The 22,977-nt window shown below is 41.2% G+C and overlaps 1 protein-coding gene across 2 annotated transcripts in view; it reads right to left on the reverse strand.

The window, feature by feature from the left end:
• PLD5 (phospholipase D family member 5) overlaps nt 1-22,977 on the reverse strand; it is a 161,514-nt gene that overhangs the window by 39,024 nt on the left and 99,513 nt on the right. For both annotated transcript variants that reach the window (XM_075146542.1, XM_075146543.1), the window contains exon 5: nt 1,131-1,258. In XM_075146542.1, the coding sequence (XP_075002643.1) occupies nt 1,131-1,258 (128 nt within the window). The remainder of the gene's footprint in view (nt 1-1,130; nt 1,259-22,977) is intronic.

The raw sequence follows: 22,977 nt of genomic DNA on the forward strand, positions 1-22,977 counted from the left end.
GGAACAGCAAAAATGCATTTATTAACTCTTTCTTTACTGAAACGGTTGATTTGGTTTTATTCAGACTTTCGGTCTCTTAGCTCAAAATAAACCTTAAAAACTTCAACACAACCAACACACACCTTCTTCTTTCCAAAATCATTAGAACCTATGTTCAAAATTAGTCATGTGTTTCTGAGATTCTGTTCATATTTAGAAAGTAAGCTTTTTTACTGTAACTAGTAACTACCTAGGACTGCTTCTTTTTCCCCTCTGTTGTGCATTTCGGTTACTGAGATCTAAAAGCACAGGTTCCACTCCCTAAATGTGACCAACAGCAGCCTCACACAGTCAGTGGTATGTAGCAAAAATGAACGTGACAGCCGTTAGTCATCCTGAGACCGTTGTGGAAAGAAAAAAGCTACAGATACCTAACAAGAAGGCAAATGAGCTGCATTACTGATGAATTACTTCTTCAAAATGGTCGTAGACTGTAGAGAGTCTCAGCACGGGTTGTTGTTGGCAAAGGCCTTAGTGTACATCCTTCAACTCTCGTGTTTATGAGGACGTAAAATATGGAATTCTCTCTAATACGTACAACCTTCAAAAACATTATGCTATTTGACTCTCTGTACCCATAAATCTCTCCCTCCCCAAAGGTGGTGGGTATTTCAGGATAATACCCACTATCCTTCTGGAAGTCTCCAAATTTTGCTTTTCCTTATTTAAATGGTAGATGAGCGGGACTAGGTCATGCTCATGACATTACCACGGAGTTTCCATAGCGGTTTGTTTTCCAACAGGTTTGCTCAAATTTTTTTTTCTTAAATAAATAAACTACTACTACAATATTCAAACAACAAGATAATCACAGAAATCAATAAAGGCAATCAGATTTTTAAAATTTAACCCAAAGCATAACTGTTGAGGATAGCTATTCCAATGAAAAAAGTAAAATTTATAGTAACATACTTTTGCCAACACAGGAGAGTCATCAAAACTGTGGCAGCACAGTTTTTGATGCTGGCACTTTTGCCAGCAAACTATCAGAAAAAGAAAGCTATCCATCTCCACTTGCTGGCCTCGAAACATTTATTTTTTTCCTCATTATACCCTCAAAGGGTATAGGATTACTTTTTCAATTACATTACCTGTCCCAACGATCTCCAGTCTAGGCTGGCACTTCCAATGTACACGTGCTGTTTATCAACAATCCAGAAAGATGACTGAAGCCGACCTTCATTATATGCTGACATGTTCATATACAACACTTCAGCACCTAGAGATTTAAGGATAAAATAATAAATAGCATTGTTCAAAATAACATAATTTACATTATTAAAACAAGAAACAACTTCACATTTCAGGGCCTCAGCTTCCAAAACTAGCGAGAGATGTAATTAAATGTACAACTAAGGTTTAAAATCAATGATAAACAGTGTTACTGTCCCACTATTTAAGACCTTAATTAACATATATTCCAGAAAAGCAGGTGTAGGGAACCTTCCCATGCATTATAGTGTTTACTTAATGTTCTTCCATTTTAGAACCAAATAATTGCTGCTTTTTTTTCCAGCACTGTATGTTCCTACAAATAGTTTATTTTTAAAGGTCTATTCTGTAACTCAAACCTGCTACATATTGTAACAATGACCTTTAAAATATGAACCCCATTACAACCCCTTCCTGAAAAGCAGACTCTGGTCCTTCGCCCCGTGCGATGGTTCGAGCAGGTGGCCTACGGCGGGCTGTCGCATGGAACAGACCCTGACAAGAGGAACACGGGTGGAGAATTAAGGAGTGAAGAAGTAAGCAAAGGCCTAAAGTATGCTGAAGCTGCTCTTAATCCTGCTAATCTGTGACATTCAACCTATCACTTCGAACTGCACAGTTTTAATAAGGATTATAGGCCACCGAAATCAAAGGAGCTACTTGTTCGGGTAAAAGCACGTTGGCTCCATCACATCAGTGGGAATGTCTGAATTGGCCCCAACAGTATGTTTGCAGGAGTAAATCCAGAATATGCTTAATATTAGGTGAGTTTAGGGGATTTATCACATCATTATTGTTCTTTCAGTGCTCCAGTGTTTGTAAGATTAGGTGATTAATCTGAATTAATCATTGTTGAAGGTAATTTAAAGTAACCGACTTATCTTCACGTTTTAGTCATGACAGTAACTGGGGAAGAGAAGTGACAGTAAACAGCAGCCTGGAGGGCAGTAACGGCACCAGCCTATTAAACATTCATGGGATCTTTAGTACCATGAATTCCAGTAATGGTTGGATATGAGTCACAACTTCAAAAGAATTCCAGGCTACCTAGAGAATTAAAATATATTTCATCTAACTTCCTATTTCTGACCTCCTAAGAAACACTTGACTCGCAATTTTAAGCAACAGTTACCAGTGCTAAATATTTCTTTTTTATTACAAAAACTGTAATTCTCACTTGAACAAATGATTCTAGAAGTTCAGACATCAAGAAAAGAAGAAAAATCAGGTAAAGTGCCACTTTTCACGAAGTGCCAAACATGCAACATAGGATTTTGAGCAAGTTACAGAATTTGGTTTGTTGTACAATTACATTTACTGCAACTCAGTTACCTTTCCAATTTTTTCTAGGTATCACCCATCCACATTCATTTATGCTTAGAAACAAAGGTATTTTCCAATTTTCCTTGAAACGTGTTGCTGCTGACTTTCAATCCATACATTAATGAGCAGAACTGTGTTAATTAATGAGATAATATGTGTGAAATGGAAAAGAAATCAGAAAACACTATAGAAGGTGTTAAATGGTTTAAATTGTTCTGATGAATAAAGAAAACAAAAGCAACTCCTCCTACTAGCTAACGAAAACAATTCTGTAAGGCACTAAACTTCTAGCTGCTTATCTGAAAACTCTGTTTAAAATCAAGTTTAACACAGCAGTTTGCCTTGATCATATTTTCTTTCCGTACATCCAGTTTGCAACATTGAATAGCAGTATGAATTTAACACCCCCAACACACCTACATGAAATAGGTTATAAATGAAATGTTAGGATTTTTGTATAGGAAAGGTAAAACAGTCGGAAGCAACAATGAGCTTCCTTCTCATAACTGAGAGCCTAAAATAAACACAGTTTAAAAACATTTTTGAAATATCCAATGCCGAACAAAAATGCTGATTGCCAAAGTTACAACAGGACACTATTTAACCAGTAATACTAATGTTAAAAGTAGCAGACGTCATCAGTAACCTGACACAAAATTCAAAAGTTGTAAAACACCAGATTTGTGGGCACGGGCAGTTTAGACATGGCCATAAGCAGTGGGATGGGACTATCACTGTAAAATATAATCTAGGCTTCGATTACCAAAATAGTGAATGTAGCAGTGCAGGAGATACTGCTATCACACATATCATTAAAATCAAAACCTGGAACCCAGTTTCTTTTCCTTCTGGAAACAGCCAACTCGTAAGGCTGAGGAAACAGTATCCCCAAGTTAATTAAAAAAAAGTCATGTGTTGCTGTGCACCAGCTGCTGTGCAGCCTATTAATGAGCCCTTAACTTTTGATGAAAGGAAACATGCATCAGTATTGATAATTGCCTCTGTTCCAGAAGCCCTTGAGATGTTTTCTTAAAATAGGCTTATCAGGCCTTCAAGACAATCCATCATCCCTAGCGTGGTCCAGGTCCCATGAGGAAATTAAATTGGACTGATCGATATGTGAAGCCATAACAGAACTCTCTGTCATGCTGCAGTCTCAATTACACAAAGCTGTGGGCCTACTGAGTTCAACCAGAAGGCACAATTTGTAGGCTTGATTGCTAATATAGATGCCAGGTTCTTAAAAAATAAATCTAATAATTTTGTTTCACTGAAGATTAAACTGCAGGGTGAGACCTTAGAGAAAACCAGCGCTGTCACTTAAAACTCAAGTGGATTTGCCGGTCCCATAAAATCGTGCATTGTAAAGGTTGGGCCAGATTGCCCTCTTCCTGCAGGAAAAAAAGACCGCTGTAGGGATTAAAGCATGCTTTAAATAACAGACATTTCTCTCAGTGTTTTTTCTTCTAGGTGGGGAGGTTTTGCACTCTGTAAAAGGGAGATGACTGATGCAGTCTGGGATGTGCAGAGGAGACCCTGCCCTTGAGAGCCTGGACCTCCTACGTGTGATGGGAACACAGTCCCTGGGAGGTGGCAGGCTGCTGCTCAGCCTCTTGCTTTGCCTCATAATGGAGGAAGAAAACAGAAGACAATAGTAGTATTGCAAAAAGACTGACTTTTTATCCATTTCCAAAAAGTAATTCCCAAAGTAATTCCAAAGAAGAAGGATGGCACAAGCAGGTGCCATTTACCATTTCTAGCCTTGCAACCTCCTGTTTGGTCTAGCTGCCTCCTCTCTAATGATATCATGAAGGTCACAGGGCAAGCTTGACTTCAAGAACAGGAGCTTAAGGCTAGGACCTTTTCTACAGATTTGAGTCAAAACACTCTGAGCAGTTAGCAGGAGACTTTAATCAAGAGCTCCTCACGTATACGCTCTGTCATGAAAAACTGTGTGTCATCGAGAAGTGCATCTTGGCACACCTGTGTTGCAGCATATGCTAATTGCGGATTTTACTGCTGCTCAAGCAAGGTCACCAGGTGGCTACAAACCGGGAGGCTCTTCTTCGTGGGAGGCTGCAGGAGGCCGGGGTTCGCGGGGCTGCCACTCGGCCTCCAGATCCAGGTTGATGCAGCAGTCTGGAGAAGGTGCACCAGGAGGCTTTGGATCCAACGCCTGCAAGCAGTCTAGGACATTACCAGGTTGTCCTGAACCAGAGGCAACATCACTGAGCAAAATCACCTCTCTGGTGGATACGGTAAATCATTTTTGTAAAGACGACCCAGAAAGAGCAACTGTTTAGGCTGCTATTATCACAGCTGCCTTGAAAGCAAACATGCAAATTCTGCCTGCAACAGTTTTCAACAGTGCCAGTTACAAGCTAAACTCACGCTGGAGTTAGCAAACATAACGCCCAAGAAACAGAAGCTGCATTTGCTTGTACCACGGCTAAAATCGGCCTTCTGTCTTCACAACTTTCGTACTTTCACTATAGTGTTTTTAAAACCAGAGAGAAAGAGAAACGGGAAAGGGGAAGGATTTAAGGATTGAGAGGAGACCCAGACAGAGGTATCTGGGAAGTTGCAGCAACAGTGACGGGCGATTCACAACAGGCAAAGCAATGATGAGAAAAGCACCAAGAGCCCTGACCTCATTAGCCCTGACAGTAGGAAAAATTGTGCTGCAGCAGAAAGAGAGTGGAGAGAAATGGAGATACGGGATCTGGTGGCTCCGCTACCTCCTGCTAGGAACGGGAGAGTTGTAAAGGTGGAGGAGATGAACAGGGGCTTTCAAATGCCTCTCCTTCCCCATTTTGAGAAAACAGAGCTTGTCAAGCGCACACTGCAGAGGCACAGCAGGCAACGAAGGGGGAGCACCTTGGGGCAGGGGGAGCTACACAGGGCTGTTGGTAGGATGGGGGAGTGGGGAGGTTGCAGAGGGATCACAGAGGAGAGAGGAGAGCAGGATGCAAGGAAGCACTAGTACATGAAATGAGTTTGGCCAGCGAAAGCAAAACTGCTTACGGCTCTCTTGTATATTCGCAGGTTGAACCTGACAAATGCTCCTGCACCCCATCCAATCCACTGTGCATCTTCCAGCCACCATTCCCCACGTCACCACCAAGCTGTTCCAGAGGAACAGCTGCCCTCCTCTGCTTACCCCGTTCTTGCCATCTCTTCACTCTCCTCATCACCATGTCCATACCCTTTGCTCACAGCACTGTTTTTTTTCCCTCTCCTAATTCTGTATATTCCCAAGCAAATACTCCAAGTAATGAGACCTACAAAAAAGAGTCTGAGAATGCGAGCCGTGGCCTCTCTGTTTCACCCACTGCTGACAGTCACTTGGCACACAAAGATACATGTTTTGACCCATACCTTTTGGAGGGTGGCCTCAAGCCAGAGTCAAGAGGAGACTTAACTAGTCCATACCATGAACCCGACAGCTCACAGGCATATGCACACTTGAGGACAGCTGGTGCTTGAGCAGCCTGTACGGCCTCCCTGGGAGGCTACCACACGGGTGGGTGGTGGCACGTGCGGCGCTTGCCATTGTGCCGTAGACCTGCTGTATTCTTTCAGCTAAACTGAGTTTTCAGGGCAGTATAGAGGCAGTTAATCATCATGTGCTAACTCAGAAAGATCAACAAAAGATCCTTTATTACCCCTAGGTCCCAAACGTATTTTTTTAAATACAATTTTCTCACTAGGACATATGGATGTCTACACATATAAAGTGAATGTCTCCTGCCCTATATTTTGCAATTGACACTTTCATTTTATTTATTTGCTTTCAATTACAAGCCTTACACACAAAGTACACCCATGAATAAAAATAATTTTTATTCTACTGAGACAAAAATCCCGTGTTTTCCATACCCTGCCCACAAGGGGCAGAGCAGCTGCCTCATATTGGGCAGACACAGGTGACCCAGGCAGAGGATCATCTCCCCAGGAATTTTGATGCTTTTTTCTCGACTGATTGCAAGAAGTCTGGAGTTGTTCCAGAAACCCCATTAGCGTGACCTGCCAGCACTCAGAGGAGGACGAGTACACACGCAGAGGAATGCACAACTTGACAACAAAGTTATTTTTGCTACGTCTCTGAATGATTAAAAGGCAAACTAGACTATTTAGTATTTCTGTGCTCTTTATGGAATATCGGATTTGAAACGCAATTTAAAAGTCTGCCTGGCCCCAGAGGGATTAATGATTGAGACTTATTTTAAAGAGAGAACACCCAAGGACTTTTAGGGAAATCTCTGATGGTAATACCTTAACTTTGAATCAGCTGTTTCGTTTACATTGCCGTCCACTCCTCACACACTCCCCCTCCCCTGCTTTTTAAAAACTACTAGGACTGAATCCTGCTACTCTGGAATTATGTGCTATTCATCAGTCTAAGCCCATAATAATTTTAAAAAAACCCAGTGTACAATAAAACCCTTGCCTTTAGCAGCTCAATATGCAACCGCTACACACACAAAAAATGAGATCATAGTTACTCAAAGAAATTACATTCTAGTACAAGCCCAAGCAATGCCCAGAAAGCCTTCGCAGTACAACTTACGTTCACACCACTTTGGCCTGCCTTAAACTGTAGCACTCAAACTACCTGCATGACAAACATGTCTTCTTTCTGAATGAAATTCCCACTCGCTCCCCACGTACAATCAGCCATAAACTACGTGCACATGCAGCTTCTCAAAACAACACCGGCCCTCAAAGTTAATGCTGCCTGTAGTAAAATGAGGCTGTTTCTGATGTAGATATATTTCATGAAAAATTACTGTAATGCTTACTGCCTTATTTTAGAGCATCTGAGGTCACTGATACAAAGATAATTTTGAGGAAATCAGTGCACAGGAGAGGAATCTGTGACTGCAGCTCCATGGGCCCCTCCGGTCCTGCCTGCAGCAGCCACTGGAATCGCAACGGACAGGCTCATGCGCTCGAGGCTGCGGCGCGGGTGGTTCAGGGAAAACACGCAGAAAACAGTCTGTGCCCCCTGCGTGCTGCCACTGCCCATCTCCACTGGCACGCTCCCCAGCCGGCTCACGTGTCCGTGCCTGGCCGGAGCTTGGAGGAAAGGCTGCTACGAGAGAGCTTCCCTGAGCAGACGGGCTGCAGTCAAGGATCTCCCTGCGGAGCTGCGGGTGCGAGAAGAGAGAGGACTCCGTCGCTGCCGGCTGACTTCCCAGCCCCCTCTCTAGGCATTGAGCCAGCTTCTCAGCTGGTTCCCTTCCCTCCCCAGCAGACTGTAACACGCTGTTGGGCTCTGTCCCGCATGGGAGAACAAATATCCTCTACACTCACCATTGGTTTCTTGCTTTGTTTTTCACTCGTTCAGTGGATTAAAATAATTTCTGTGAGCCAGCACAGCCCCAGAAACTGCTCTATCCACACAGCTGAGGAAGCCAAGAGCTGAGTGTGGGGACAGGAAAGAGCAGGAAGAAAAAGAAATAGTGAGAAAAGAGCATACAAAACCCAGCTCTCTGACTGAAAACAAAGTATTACAGAATTACAACTGGCATGGTTAAAAAAGCCCCCAGGAATAGTGGCATGAAAAGATCTCATTTTCACAAGAGAAAAAATGACGTCCATCACGTCCTCAGCTGTGCCCAAGTAGCTTTTTCGGGGTCCAAGGAATGAACTGGGCTGTAAAATGGATCCAGGTTAAAAATAAATAAAAATAAAATGGTTGTTTCAAATGTAGAACAATTCACCAGTCCAGCTCACCACGTGGCGGAAAACAATTCTTCCGACACAGCTGAAGTGTGGGAACGCGCGGCTTGTGGCTGGGCGCAACAAGACGCAGGAACTGCTTATGCCAGTGCTGCCATTTGAAGGTAGGCTCACGTAATCGCAGCCTCGGTCCCTCTCAAAATCAGGCCTCTCAGAAATTCCAGGTGGCAAGCCCCAGTATTTATTTGCCTTTTATCTCGCATAACCATTTGCCTCGTGCAAACGAAGCAGATAGGAGGGCAATGCTGGCATTTGCTTGGGATGACATTTCCCAGGCGCTTACGCAGGGGTCCACAGTGACACAGAAGATCCAGAGAAGACCCGTCAGGGGATCCTCATGTGTGCAGAGTTTGCTCACCAGATGCAGGATGGCAGATTCTTGAGAACAAACGAAAGGTCAGAATTAATTTCTCTCAATTGTTTGTTTAACTTCAATGACATCTTGGGAGCTAGTTAGTTCCCAAGGTAACACTTAATCTAAATACGCCCTTACAGTGGCTTTGAAGATGTCAACTGTTGGCCTTTGTTGCCAGTCCAAGTAATCAAAATACCGATTTCTCAGTTAAGGACCCTGCTGTAGACAGAGTTCAGCGTAGGAGTCTCACCCACGTGAACGCATTTTACGCTGCCTGCTGGGCTCTTTCGATTTATTTGGCAGAAAAAAAGGACATATAACCAGAACGCTTCCCACCCCATGTCACAGGAGAGACGGAAGAGAGGCCTGACAATATTTCTTTGTAATACTTACCCACCCAGTTACACATAATTTCTGATTCACTGACAAAAAGCTGAAGGTCCATCTTAATTGCAGGATGGGCAAACCATGACAAATACGACAGTGTAGAGATAAAAGGTCTCTCCTCTTTACCCACAGAATAGATACAGCACAGGCACGCTCTACTTGAGCTTCCCTGCAAATAGCAGGTAGCTCAGTTGATTAATCACACGTGGGCATATTTAATTAACCTATGCACAGAATTTTAGACTGCAAACAAGGAAGCAGCTCATACGACTACAGACTTCTGGTCCTTCCAAAGATGGAAATCCAGTTTCCAGAGTAAACTCGTGGCTTTCTCATTTTCCCCCACAAGACAGAGTGCTTCCATAAATCCATAAAGCACTGAGATTCCATAAGGAAAACCACAAAATGCAGTGCAGCCCATGTTAAAAAACACCAGTATTTCGAAACACGATTTGAAGCCCGATATCGCTTTCTCTAATGCAGAATATATAATAACATGATTTTTTAAAAGTAAATTAACCTTGTTAACCCCATGGGTTTTTATTATTTGCACTTATTTCGTTCCACTTCTTTTTCGTAAACCCTGTGGTGTGTACTTGACTTTTTATTTAAGATTTTTAAGTGTTACTGTAGAATTTTACATTCTACATTTTCCACCAGAAAACATCTATTCTATTCTTAACAAAGACACATCCGTGTCACCACATCCTTGGGAGGCACATGCTGCCACCCAGTAGATATTTAATAAGCAAGGACCCCAGAAATGCAAGCAGCCAACACTATGGTCCTTTACACGGAACAAGTCAGGAAAGCAGACATGCTTCAACTCCACCTGGATTTGACCTCTGAAGTAAGTGATTTCTGTACTATATCTGCTATAGAAACCCTTACTGTGTGGGACAAAGTTTAGGACTCCCATTTTAGACTATCTTTAAAAACAAAAAAATTAAACTGAGTCTGTGCACAAGAATTTAGCGTAACTTGAAAAGATCCAAACAGCTTTTCCTTTCCCTCTAATAATTTTATTGAAAGTAACAAACTTTTCATGCCTCTCTTAACAGGTTTTGCTGCCTGATGTAGCAAACATGAGAGAAATCCTCATTTCCTCATGACCTGACTCTGACATCAGTATTTTTCAATCAAATTTTTACTTCTTTTTGAGCTATTTAAGGTATTTTATATCAATAGTCATAGATTATTTTGACTAAAACTTTGAATAATGAACGCAGCGATGATCAGTTCAATTCTTTCCCCTTAGCAGAACTCATCATTCCTCTAAATAGCATTTTCTGAGTATAAATCTGTTTTGTAAGTCTGATGATTCAGTAGAGTCTGTAAGATAACTAGTATACAACAAAGTCTGGTAGAATATTTTAAAAAAATTTCCACATCTTTTTTTGCCCTTCATTGTTGGAGAGTAGGCTGCTCGTTTACTAGATGAAGCTATAAAAGTGATTGCTTTAGAGATTGGGAAAAGTAATTTTCTTTCTTACTCGATTCAGGCGACAAAGCATAACACCGCTTAAAGGAAGACTATAATACTCTCAGTAAAAGCATTAAAGTTGGATTGTGGCTTGTTTTCTTTGCCTAATTATAATTGCATACTTTTTTACTATAAAAGAAAGCTATTTTAAGTATAATAGAGAGATTAGTAAACTTTCACACTGCTTACCCCATCCCCCTTCAAAAACTCTCTTCTTTATTTGGATTAGCATTATGAAGCACTAGATTTGTTTATGTACTTCCTAGATGAAACATCCAAGAATTCAGGGACATTTTTTCATCTTAACACATGAGGAATTAGAATCACAGCCTTCTATGAATGAACACGGCTAAATCACTACCAAAAAATGCAGCGACTATTTATCCCTCTCTTTTTAACTTAACAACATGATTTCATTCTGATATTTATATATTCTAAAACCATCAATATTGGCAACAGTCACTTATAAATGTGCTGACTAGCAATAACAACACTTGTGCAACCATTCCCAAAATGTGGTTCTCGGACACCTGTAGCTCCGCTTTGGGTTCTGGTGGTTTCCTTCCCGTGAAGGAGAAATCTCACTTCTGGAAGGTGAGAAAGCGTACTGCAGGGCAGGCGAAGAGGTGAGGATGGAGTATGCCTCCTCAGAGGGCAGTATTATTTGGTCCTAAACTACTGCTTCTTATTTCTACAGTACCTTCATAATAGAATCGATTTTTTTCCTGCACTTCCATTAACTGGTTCTCTGAGCAGCCCTAGAGTATTACCTCCAGGCTACCGGAAGCCAAGAGCACCAGTGACCTGGCCACGGCCGAACAAGGAAAGCAGAGGCACAGCCAGAACAACCCGGGCCTGCCAGCGGCGCAGCCATTTCCTTTTACTACTACTTCTCACTTGTCTCTCAGCATCTCTCCCTACCTCTTTCTTTTGATCCTGTCCTATTATCCTGCCAAGTCAGCCTTTGACTTTTCTATTGTTTTTTCAGATCAACCCTATCTCAATTCCAATTATTTTTCTCTCCTTTCATCTATGTTGTCACCAGCCCACCAAGAACACGCTTCGCCTTTTGCCAGTATTCTTTTCTGATCTTTTCCTAAATTAATTACTGTTTTCTGTTTCTGCCCTTCTCTTTCATCTGATGCTTTCCTCCCTTTTATTTCATTTTCCCCACTACTTTCCCCCCACATAATGCCTCCTCCCTCTCCTTCACTCTCTCCCACTTCATTCTCAGTTCATCATTTCACTCTTGCCCTTGCCCACTCATTCATTGTTTCATTTATCACATATATTAATTCAGTTATTAATTCACTCCCCCACTCTCCAATTACTTGAGGAACATATTTTATTCTCTAACTACATAAGCAGCATGATATATTCTCCAAGCCTTTACAAATAAATTTGTGGAGAGGAAAAAATATTTTTTCTTAAGAGTTTTAAGGCTAAGCACAGTTTTGGGATGCCAAGTTTGGTGCTAATTTTATTTTATTTAGCATGTGCTAGAACTCCTGCAGGTATTAACTTACGATACACAACCCCAAGATAGCAGAGAAGATTGCTGATGGTTGTTGCAGATTGGGACTCGGGGAATTTCTTCTTGCTTTCTTAGTCCAAACAGCAACTAAAGTTGAGCTTTTGTTTCTTACCATGGATCTAAGGTTCTTAAAAGAACAAGGCACTTTTACAGTCTCTTCTTTTATAAAAGCAACCATGTAGAATAGACACTGCAGCTCTGCTGAAGAGTTTCACACTTGATTTACTATTGCTCTGACCAGCCCGTTGGATGCATGTTTCAGGGCTTCAGCATTTCGGTTTGGTCACCCAAATATTTCATACACTAAAATGGAGACATTTTAAAAAGACAAATGGACAAGCCCCAATGTCAAAAGCAGAAAAATCCACACAATGCACTGATAAAAAAAAAAAAAAAAAAGCATGCGAGGAAAAATGCTTTGTCTTTGAGGAAATACATAGGGGAAACAAATCAATAGCTTGTCAGTTAGCAGCTTTTTAACACAGATTGACTTTCATCCAAACAGCCTAGTTGAAATGTAGAAAGCAAAATAAAAGGAAGCCACGACTCCACATTAGCTGGGTGAAGGACACACGCAATATACAGTCAATAAAAGTGACAGCACGCTGAAATCACGGAGGATTTTAATGTCCCAGAGGGACTAGACCACAAGTATCATCTCATTTCTCCAGTGTAAATATCAGCAACTGTCTGTGGAGGACAGGAATATAGCTATATTACTGCCCTGTTATATCTTGAACTGGTGGAGAACCAGGTCCGTAGGACTTGCCTTTCTTCTCCAAACCACACAGGACAGACAGAATTAGCTCAAGGACACTAAGAGACAGAGGCAGACCAGTTCAGAGCTGTCTGGGATGGCAGCAGGGTACAGGACAGGGGCTGTGTAACTGGACTGCTTGCAGCTGCACACTGGGATCTCTACGAAAGTGAGGCCAGAAGGCAGCATGTGCATTTCTAGTCCCAATGATCACATCGTGGACTTGGTGCCAATCCCTTCGAGGCACTCACCCTAAGCTGCAGGAGAGAGCGCTGCCATTACTTCAGAAGCCCACCCACCTGAAGTAGCTAGCTGGATGCGCGCCCAGGAAAGCCTGAGGGATGAGAACGTGGGGCAGCCAGACAAGAGACACTACAAAATGCACGTACAGTGGAAATTATAAAGATTTGATGGTGAACATGGCTGAATATTGATATGAAGTATGGTGAATGCACAGGCAAGCAGGCAACTCCTGCGTGAAAACAATGAAAGATCAAACTGAAAGCAGTACTAGACATTAACAGGGTCATACGATGAAGCACAGGAGACGGTTCTGCTTGGGGGGAAGATCAGGTCCTTGGAATAAAGACTGCTGCTGTAGATCCCCTCCCTTGTGTATTACAAAAGACAAAATGAATGGAGCAAATAAAGTTAGGATTCAAGAGGAAAAGGATAGTCTCATATTTTAAGTTGCTTGAAGCTACCCAGAATATTTGGATCCCACAGCTGATCTTCCACAAAGCCGCTCTGCATGAGAGAGGGCAGGGCAGGGCTGGCGCACATGTCATTTTCTGAGGACTTAGTTTGAGCCCTTGGGGTCTAATCTTGTTCACAATGACACTGATACATATTAAGTGCTACACAGTGATAAACACTCTTTAAAAACACAACCAAAACAAGCAACAGATTGTGTGTGCCACAAGCTGACATAAAAATAAGTGGATGTCTTAGCTCTTACCTGTGTCTTATTTGTTCATCTATAAAATGGGAACTAAGCTATTCCTCTGTTGCATGTGAGGATCATGAACATTTATTCTTGAATATTCATGAAGCACTCTGATTTCAGTGTTAATACCAGAGCAAAAAAAAAGGAAACAAGTTTGTGCCCAGATGGGGTCTTGACCAGTGCTCAGTAAGCGAAAGAAGAGACAACACAATGAAAATGATTGTGAAATAAAATATTCTACACATGCTTACATGAGCATAAGAATCCCTGTGCATTGAATTTGATAGGGTCCAGTGGGAAGAAGATTATGTCATATTCAACTGAAGTCAGTATCATAACTGCGAACAGATTGGTGGTACAAAAAGACATGATACAGGGAAAAAGTTTTTACATACAATAAATGATTGCTTCATGGACCAATTAGAGAACGCACAAGCTGAGAAGGTACTCTTGATTTATTTTGAGCAATGCATAGTACTGATTCAAGCTGCTACTATCAAAAAGCCCCTGCAAGGATGACCACACTGTACTCTAGCTCACTATCTTTGTAACAACATCATCTGCATCCCACAAGCCCATTCCGGTAATGTTTAATTTCAGAAAGAAGAATAACATAAGGATGTATGCTAAGAGAAAATCAAAGGCCAAAGAGAAAAATATTTACTGGTTTCCTGGCAATACTTGAAAACACTCAATAGAGTCTCAGCATAAATGTATATGATTACCAAAACAAAATATCCCTCTACCAAGAGATGATGCAAGGACAGTTAAAAGAGAAGCTAAAGAAGAATGTTAGAGATAAAATGGTATCCTTCAATAAGCAGATTTGAGTCCAAGTAAGAACGGAAAGAGAGGGAAGGAAAGAGAGAAAAGTAAAATTAAACTCAGGCAAGCTAAATGTAAAACTATATAAAGTGAATCAAAAAGATTTTTGAGGAAGTATGGATACTGAAGCTGCAGAACACATTGCTACCGTGCATAGTGTTTTGTGGATGACAAAAATACAAATAGATTCAAAAGCACAAATTAAAGGAAAAAATCATCCAAACACCACAACAGATTGCTGAACTGCATGACAAGGCAGTTCCTAACCTACAAATTGCTAGAAGGGCATACAGAGTAAGGGGAATCTCATCCTCCACTTGTTTCAGCTGTTATGCTCCTTCCGTAAGCATGCGGTTCTGCTGACCCTAGCAGCGCAGAAGACCAACCTTCAGTGTGTTTCCATTGTCGTGTAGCTGAAAACAGTTGCTCTGTGACCCTTTGCTTAGGAGCTGTTATTTTTGAAAGCTTGACATTGCAACCATCATAATGTTCTTTTGACATGATTTTGAAGTGTAGTAAAGATATTATGTAGTCCTATAACTCTGCTGGTATTTTTCCCATCACTTTATGCAAACATGACTACTGAGATTAAAAGCATCAAGAGCAGGGACCTGTTTTGTTTTGACTCACTGAAGTGACTGTCAGTTTCTGCACTACATAATTACTAGTATTTGCACACTATGTATAGTTAATATTCTGTCCAAAGGAAGGAAAAGATGCTGAATGCACTGTTCTCAAGCGTAAGCATTAGAGACAATCACTCTATAAGGGTGTGCAATAAGCAATGGAAATGATGGAGAGTAACGTAGAGAGATCATTCTGGGGACTTTTCTTCCAGTTGAATTACTTTACAACAAGCTTAATGTAATTTACTTTCCAATCATTAGGCTGTGTAAAAATTCATAAAACACCAAAGTGCTGTAGAAGCCTAAGGTTAATTTGAAAATTGATACAGATCACCAGAAAGATCAGTATTAGCATGATAGTGACAGCTCCTTGTTACAAAGATAAAACTAGGTAACTAATGCGGTATAACCCAGCAAGATTTGGTCACATGGGTTTACTTTATGGTACAATCGTGCCGTATGCAACAACCCAAGGGTAGGCACAGTTGAGTAGCTTTTCCAAAGTGTTCATCAAAAAACCAAATGGTGTCGGTCAAACAGTGTCAGCTTGGTTTGGACGTTTATTAATGCTCTTAGATGCTTTTGACAACTTCTTATACAACTTTGAGCACAAAATACTTTAATTCCAGGTTTGAAGCAGAAGTCTTGTATTGACTGAGCTAAGCAGCAAAGAAGCTAGAAGAATGTAAAAACATGTACACAAGTTTAGAGATCCAAGTGTCTGTGTCATGTCACTTCAGATGATGGTCTCCTCAGAGCTGCCTAGGTTTGCAGGTGCATTTCAGTCTAGATGACATAAAAAACTTGAACAAGGTAAGAGACCAAAGACCCACCATCACTAGGAAGGCTGAAGCCTGCTCGCAAACAGTAGCAATCAAATGTATACCAAATCATACCAGCAAGACTGCTGTGACTGACAAGACACAGTTCTAGGAAGACAATCAGCCTTCAAGTGCATATGAAACATGTGGGAACCACATGAATGGATAAGACAAAATTCACCAACAATAAATTAACCTACTTTCTTTGAACCCCCATGTAAGCCGAGCCCAGAGAGTTGTGGTGAACGGAGTTAAATTCCAGTTGGCGGCCGGTCACAAGCGGTGTTCCCCAGGGCTCAGTGCTGGGGCCGGTCTTGTTCAATATCTTTATCAATGATCTGGATGAGTAAGTAAGTTTGTAGATGACACCAAGTTGGGTGGGAGTGTTGATCTGCTTGAAGGTAGGAAGGCTCTGCAGAGGGACCTGGACAGGCTGGATCGATGGGCCGAGGCCAACTGTATGAGGTTTAACAAGGCCAAGCGCCGGGTCCTGCACTTCGGCCACAACAACCCCAGGCAACGCTACAGGCTTGGGGAAGAGTGGCCGGAAAGCTGCCCAGAGGAAAAGGACCTGGGGGTGCTGGTTGACAGCCGGCTGAACATGAGCCGGCAGTGTGCCCAGGTGGCCAAGAAGGCCAACAGCATCCTGGCTTGTATCAGAAATAGTGTGGCCAGCAGGAGTAAGGAGGTGATCGTGCCCCTGTACTCGGCACTGGGGAGGCCACACCTCAAATCCTGTGTTCAGTTTTGGGCCCCTCACTACAAGAAGGACATGGAGGTGCTGGAGCGTGTCCAGAGAAGGGCAACGAAGCTGGTGAAGGGCCTGGAGCACAAGTCTTACAAGGAGCGGCTGAGGGAACTGGGCTTGTTTAGCCTGGAGAAGAGGAGGCTTAGGGGAGACCTCATCGCGCTCTACAACTACCTGAAAGGAGGTTGTAGCGAGGTGGGTGTTGGTCTCTTCTGCCAAGTAACTAGCAATATGACGAGAGGAAATGGCCTCAAGTTGCACCAAGGGAGGTTTAGATTAGACAGTAAGAAAAATTTTTTTACTGAAAAGGTTGTCAAGCCTTGGAACAGGCTGCCCAGGGAAGTGGTTGAGTCACCAACCCTGGAAGTATTTAAAAGACGTGTAGATGAGGCCCTTAGGGACATGGTTTAGTGGGCATGGTGGTGTTGGGTTGATGGTTGGACTCGATGATCTTAGAGGTCTTTTCCAACCGTAATGATTCTATGACCCTCAGCCTTCATCTCTTTTCAGGATGAGATAGTGTTAGTGCTTTTGCATACAAGGGAAAGCATGGGGTGCCAGAAGTTCTGCAAAGGGAGCATAGCTACCTAACAAATGTTTTCTGAGCTCAGATGGATCTGGCAGCTCTTACCAGCTCTTCTAGTAACTGTAGGTAGGAACTTGCATGCTATCCATATGTTTTAAAAATGCCACAACTAATTTCTGCTAATGCCATCCCTTATTGGTTCCTCTGTACTAAAAAGTGTCAGTGACTCAAACCAACTACTGCCATACGGGAAGAAACTATTCCAGCATGTAAACTATCAAGCAAGATTTGGACATGATCCCTGTGGTATGAACCTGCTATGTTGGAACTGACTAGTTAACACTAGACAAAAGCAATTTGGCTGTTCACAAGATGGCTGGATTACCAATACTCATAGTTATGCTGGAGCTTACAAAATACAGAAGTGCCCATTTCTGCCAAATCCATGAATACTCATGCATTAGTAACAGACTCAAGTGCAAGGACATTTGCAAACTGAAATTATGTACTAAAATACTGATCAATCTATCGTGAAAGACTTTTTCAGTTACAAATTTCAAAGCAGAAGAATTATGATATTGTTTCTACTAAACACCTAGCATCTTAAAAGTGCCTTACAGTACATCTAGTCTTAATTCATCAAAAGAAATGTAATATTATTTACCTATGGGTCTTTCCTATAATGGAAAGCATGTGACTGATATTTTATAATGAAAAAGTACATATTACCAATGGGAGGGTACTGTCCCTGGGAACAGAGCCGTTCCTCTCAGCAAAGGCATTCATTTCTAAGTAAGGTCTACAGATACAGAGGCTGTAGAGGTTAGAATTAGAATTTATTGCTTGTATATCTGGCTCTGGTGGGCACAGAGTTCTTGGCTTAAATGAACATTTTTCCCTCTCTCTCTTTGCAAAACAAGCCAGTACAACCCAAGGCCCTGGTTGCCTTCAGAATTTAAATTATAGTGAGGTTTTTTCGTTATTGTTTTTTTTTTTCTCTGTTGGTTGTGGATGTGACAGCCTCATACTGCCAATTCTTTCATGCTAGAGAACTCTGTAAGGCAGGCCATGCCTAAATCTTCTTAAAGTTGATGGGCTTCAGACTTCTAAGGGAAAATAAGCTGTTTCACATTGTGATCTATTATGGTGCCTAACTTGGGGATATTTGTGTCCCCAGTGGAAGTTTTATTCCCAGATTAGGCATCTAGTTTCCTGTAGAACCTATAATAAAAACTGGACTATCAGCAGCTTATTTTTTTTGAGCTAAAAGACATCTAAACTAGGTAGCAGGCAATGCCAATGGAAGGTATGTTGTTTACCCCGGCCCCTCATTTGGAATTGCACAAAAGGATCGATTCTCCAATGAAGTTTCAAAATCCTGTCCTACAATCAGAAGCTTAAAATAATTCTTTCAAAGATAAGGACAAGACATTTCTTTCAAAATATATCTGGTGGCAGTAGAAGGAGCAGAAGCAGAGCAGGGACTGGAAGCCAGGTTTCTTCCATCCCAAATTAATGTGTGACTACTACAGAGTCATCTTTAAATGCAGACAGAGATTAGAAGATCTTCTGCAAACTTTAGAGCTCGGATAGGAGGGACCAAGGGAGCGCCACTACAGAATACCCTCTGCAAATCCCAATCCTTTGTGACTGCAAATTCTGTTTTACGGAGTTCAAGATTTTCAATACTAGCTTAAACAATTTGCTTTCAATCAGGTGCCTGGTATGGTAGACAGCTCTTCTTCAAGCTGACAATTTAGACACCTTCAGACAGAACAGGATTTTTAACCTAATCTTCTGCAACTCAGGCAGATGTTCTGTGTCAAAGGCATTCTGTGTATCTATATGCACGTCTAAGATGTAACAAAAATGCTACCCACCTGCTCTTTTCAACCACGTTTCATAAGGTTGGACATGGCTTACCTTACATTGCAGGATCTAGCTCCCCAGCTGAAACAAGTGAGAAACACTGCATATGAGTTCTTATGGGATTTAGACATAAAACTAATGCTGAACATTTCCTTGCTATCAAGACATTAGTGGATGTCTTGCAACATTGCACTTAGCAACATAAACTGAGGTTAGAGAGTTTAGATGCCTAAATAGAAAGATGTTTACCCAAAAACCAACCAAGCATGAGTTTCTGCATGTTTGCGTAGATGTTAGGTAGATATCAAATGCTTAAATCTCTGATGCAAAACTGGTACCTGCTTCTTTCTTTTAAGATGAGATGCAACTAGTTTTGGAAATTCTGCTCGGTATTTCTCATTACGCAGAACCCTGTCAAAGTTATTATGCAGGTTCTAAGAGGTAAAGAACATAATGAGATCTTTCATCTTGGAATTGGCTTTAAGATTGCTTGTCACAGGCTGAAAGTTGTTGAGAAAATATCAGGAAACACTCTCCAGCAGCAACTAATAAAATCTAAATCAAAGCATGCATCTGCTCTGTTGTGGGCACCCAAGGAATATAAAATAAGAATAAAAAAGGAACAAGGCCTGATTAATAATAAATCAAAATATAAAAATGAATTTAAAATCAGATGTCAAAGGCCTTGGCAGTACAATTTTCATTAGCTGCCTTTTGAACACTCTCATATTTTAGGGTATGGCTTAGGCAGAGTTTTAGAAAAATGTGAACGTTTAAAATCTGAAAGGAATGGAAGAAGGGATTTCTTCCCCTCTGTTCTCATACAACTTTGTTTAACTCTATGAAACTCAGATTCAAATTATTTGCTTCCTTCAGGAGGACTCACCCCTAATATACTGGTCCTTTCAAAGGATCCTGCTTACTTGTTCCTGAAAAATCATAGGGAAAAATAGACTATTTTTGGTACTGCTGAATTTTAAAAGAGCAGGAACTTATCCCATCTTCAACACCCTTCCCTCTCACACAGTCTTGGAGAATCCAGCCTAGGAAAGCAATGGAGCTACAACTCCATTCAATACCTTACATAAAACCGTCAACTGAACTTCAGCTCTCAAGAGCACTCTTTACACTCCTATGGAGCATGCATCAGATAATATTATTTTTATGGTACACTGTGCAAAAACTGGCCATCTGGACAGGCAGAAATCTCTTCAAGACCCAACTTCAGGATTTCAGCTTCCCATTGTACGAACAGATATTTTCTTTTTAGTCTTTGCAGTGTTTTTACATTGACTCTCAACATTATCTTCACATGAAGAGGAATTAAAGGCTTACTTAGAATCATAGAAAAGCTCAGGTTAGAAGGGGCCTCAGAAGATCATCTGGCCCAATCTTTCATGGGTAAGAGAGCTTATATGAGATTATCTAGCACCCTGTACAGTCATATCTTGAAAACCTCCAGCGACGGGGAGTCTACCATGTTCCTAGGGAGGTTGTTCCAGTGAATGATTGTTCTTATTGTAAAAAAATTCTTTCTTTCTTATGTTGAGATGAATGTACTTGAACACATAAGTTTATGTTCTCCTTCCAAATCATTATGGAACTATTAAAACCAGTTTTGAAACCAATCTAGACCTTTCCCATGCACCAGAGCCAAATACTCATGAGGCCACTCCTCACAGGGGCTTGTCTACTTTCTTCTTCAAATTGCCAGTGATAGCTCTTTCATAATCTGCTCATAGTTCACTGTCCCCATATTTGGAACATTTTCTTTAATACTGAAACCAAATATTCTGGGCTGAATATAAATCAATGTCATCATGGTTTACCCTACCAAGAGCTTTCACAAAAACCCAAGTCCCCCACAACCCAAACGTCTATTAGGCCCAGAGAAACTTATCAGGAAATGCCCTCTCTTTCTCCTATAGCTTTCTCTTTTCCAGAGAAAAGTTTTAGTTTCTCCCAAATGGTGAACTCCACATTCCTAGGGTTTGCAGTACACAAAGGATCTAGGTTAAAAAAAAATGTTTAACTCACAGCTTGTTTCATAAGGAGAAACTGATGTTCCCAGGCGATCTCCATCTTTTCTATGACATAACACAAGTTTTTCAGTCCTTCTGTAACATGTTAAAAATATGACATCTTCTTCCCATTCCCCCACAACTAGACAGGGAAAGGGAACATGACTGTGGCCAAAGGTAAGAACTCCTCATGTACCACAAGCATCACAGCTCTAACACTATGCAGCACCTTAAGTGTGCCAACAGAAGCAGACAGAATATGGGACTAAACACATTTCATCTGATATATAAATCATATTCACTATTGCTGTCCGTCATGCAACAATTTCATTAAAACAAAAGTACAGGAAAAACCAAACCCACTAAAAGTCAGGCATTACATGAACTCTGAGCTTTCTGGTGCCATGGCAGATTAAGCCCATCTAACCAGGTTCCAATGGTGCTACCTCCCTTGCCAACCCCAGCTATGTGTTTACTATCTCTGTGTTGTACCCAGCATTTATGCCTGTGAGATCATATGCTGAGTAATGCAGACATCTAATGCAAATGACAATTAAGCCAGCCAAAAAAAAGCAGTTTGTAGCCACATCAGCCCCCTGAACTGTCTTATCACATGATCACTGGTGCAAGGAAGAAGGCAGGGACAACATAGGATGGGGAGGGCAAAGAGGAGGCTGGGATCATGCAGCTGCCCAGGTATAAATTGATTTAATTTGTCATGGAATGGTATCTGTTAGTGTTTGCAATCTAAAGTGCACAAATAAAAGCACAAAAAGCTTCTAGAGCTCCACTTTCTACTCATTTCTTTGTCTCCCTGCAATAATACAACTTTTTAGTTTCTCTATTTTGGTTGTATCTGGTTAGAGAGAGTGTAATCCTGGGCAAATGTGCACGAACTGCTCAGTGAGTAACAGCTGCACATGTGATCTAGTGATTAGATCCTGCCCTAGCACAAAGACTTTCTATTATTCTCCAGTTTCATTGCTAACATTCAATAGCTATCAGTTGAGTTAGCTGATACTTCTTTTTCTAAAATCACATTGTGACATGGACAGACTCCTCTTTTCATATCTGCCTCAGCCAGCACTGACAAAACAAAAAATATTCCTAGCAAGTATATGAAAAATGATTCATGAAAAGGGAGTATTGGGAAAAAAGCAAATAGAAAAGGAATGAAGCAACGCAAATTGAAGAAAGGAAATCCATTGGCATGTCTTAAAAAGCATTAACACTGTCAGCTAAAATAAGATCGTAATTAGTAAGGGATTTAGATTCTGTACACATAAGAAATGATACAACAACATGCTAATTGGAGACAACGCTATTCAAATGTTACTGAGGAACAAAGACTGGTACATAATTATGTGCAAGGAGTGGGAGGGTTACAAGAAATGTTTCAATCTAGTAGACTGAACCACGGCTGAGAAAAGGCTAAAACAATAACCTTGAAAACAAGCATTAACAAGCTACTGTCACAGCACAAGAAGGATAAAGAACATCATGTTTGTTTACACAGTGAGTCAAATTTTGCCTACAGGCAGACCTACCTTTCACAAGAGAGTCATATACATATGTGCATAGTATTTGTATACATACGTGAAAGTGAAATATAGCTTTAACATTAACTGTAGAGAAGCAAGACTACACACCCTAGGACTGCATATTACAAAAGGTCCTATAAAAATAACATCATAGTTTATAGCCTGTTTAGTAATAATTTTGACAACATAAGCTGGGAGAACTTATATGTGGTTGATTTT

This window comes from Calonectris borealis, chromosome 3, assembly GCF_964195595.1.
Source record: "Calonectris borealis chromosome 3, bCalBor7.hap1.2, whole genome shotgun sequence".
Lineage (NCBI taxonomy): Eukaryota > Metazoa > Chordata > Aves > Procellariiformes > Procellariidae > Calonectris > Calonectris borealis.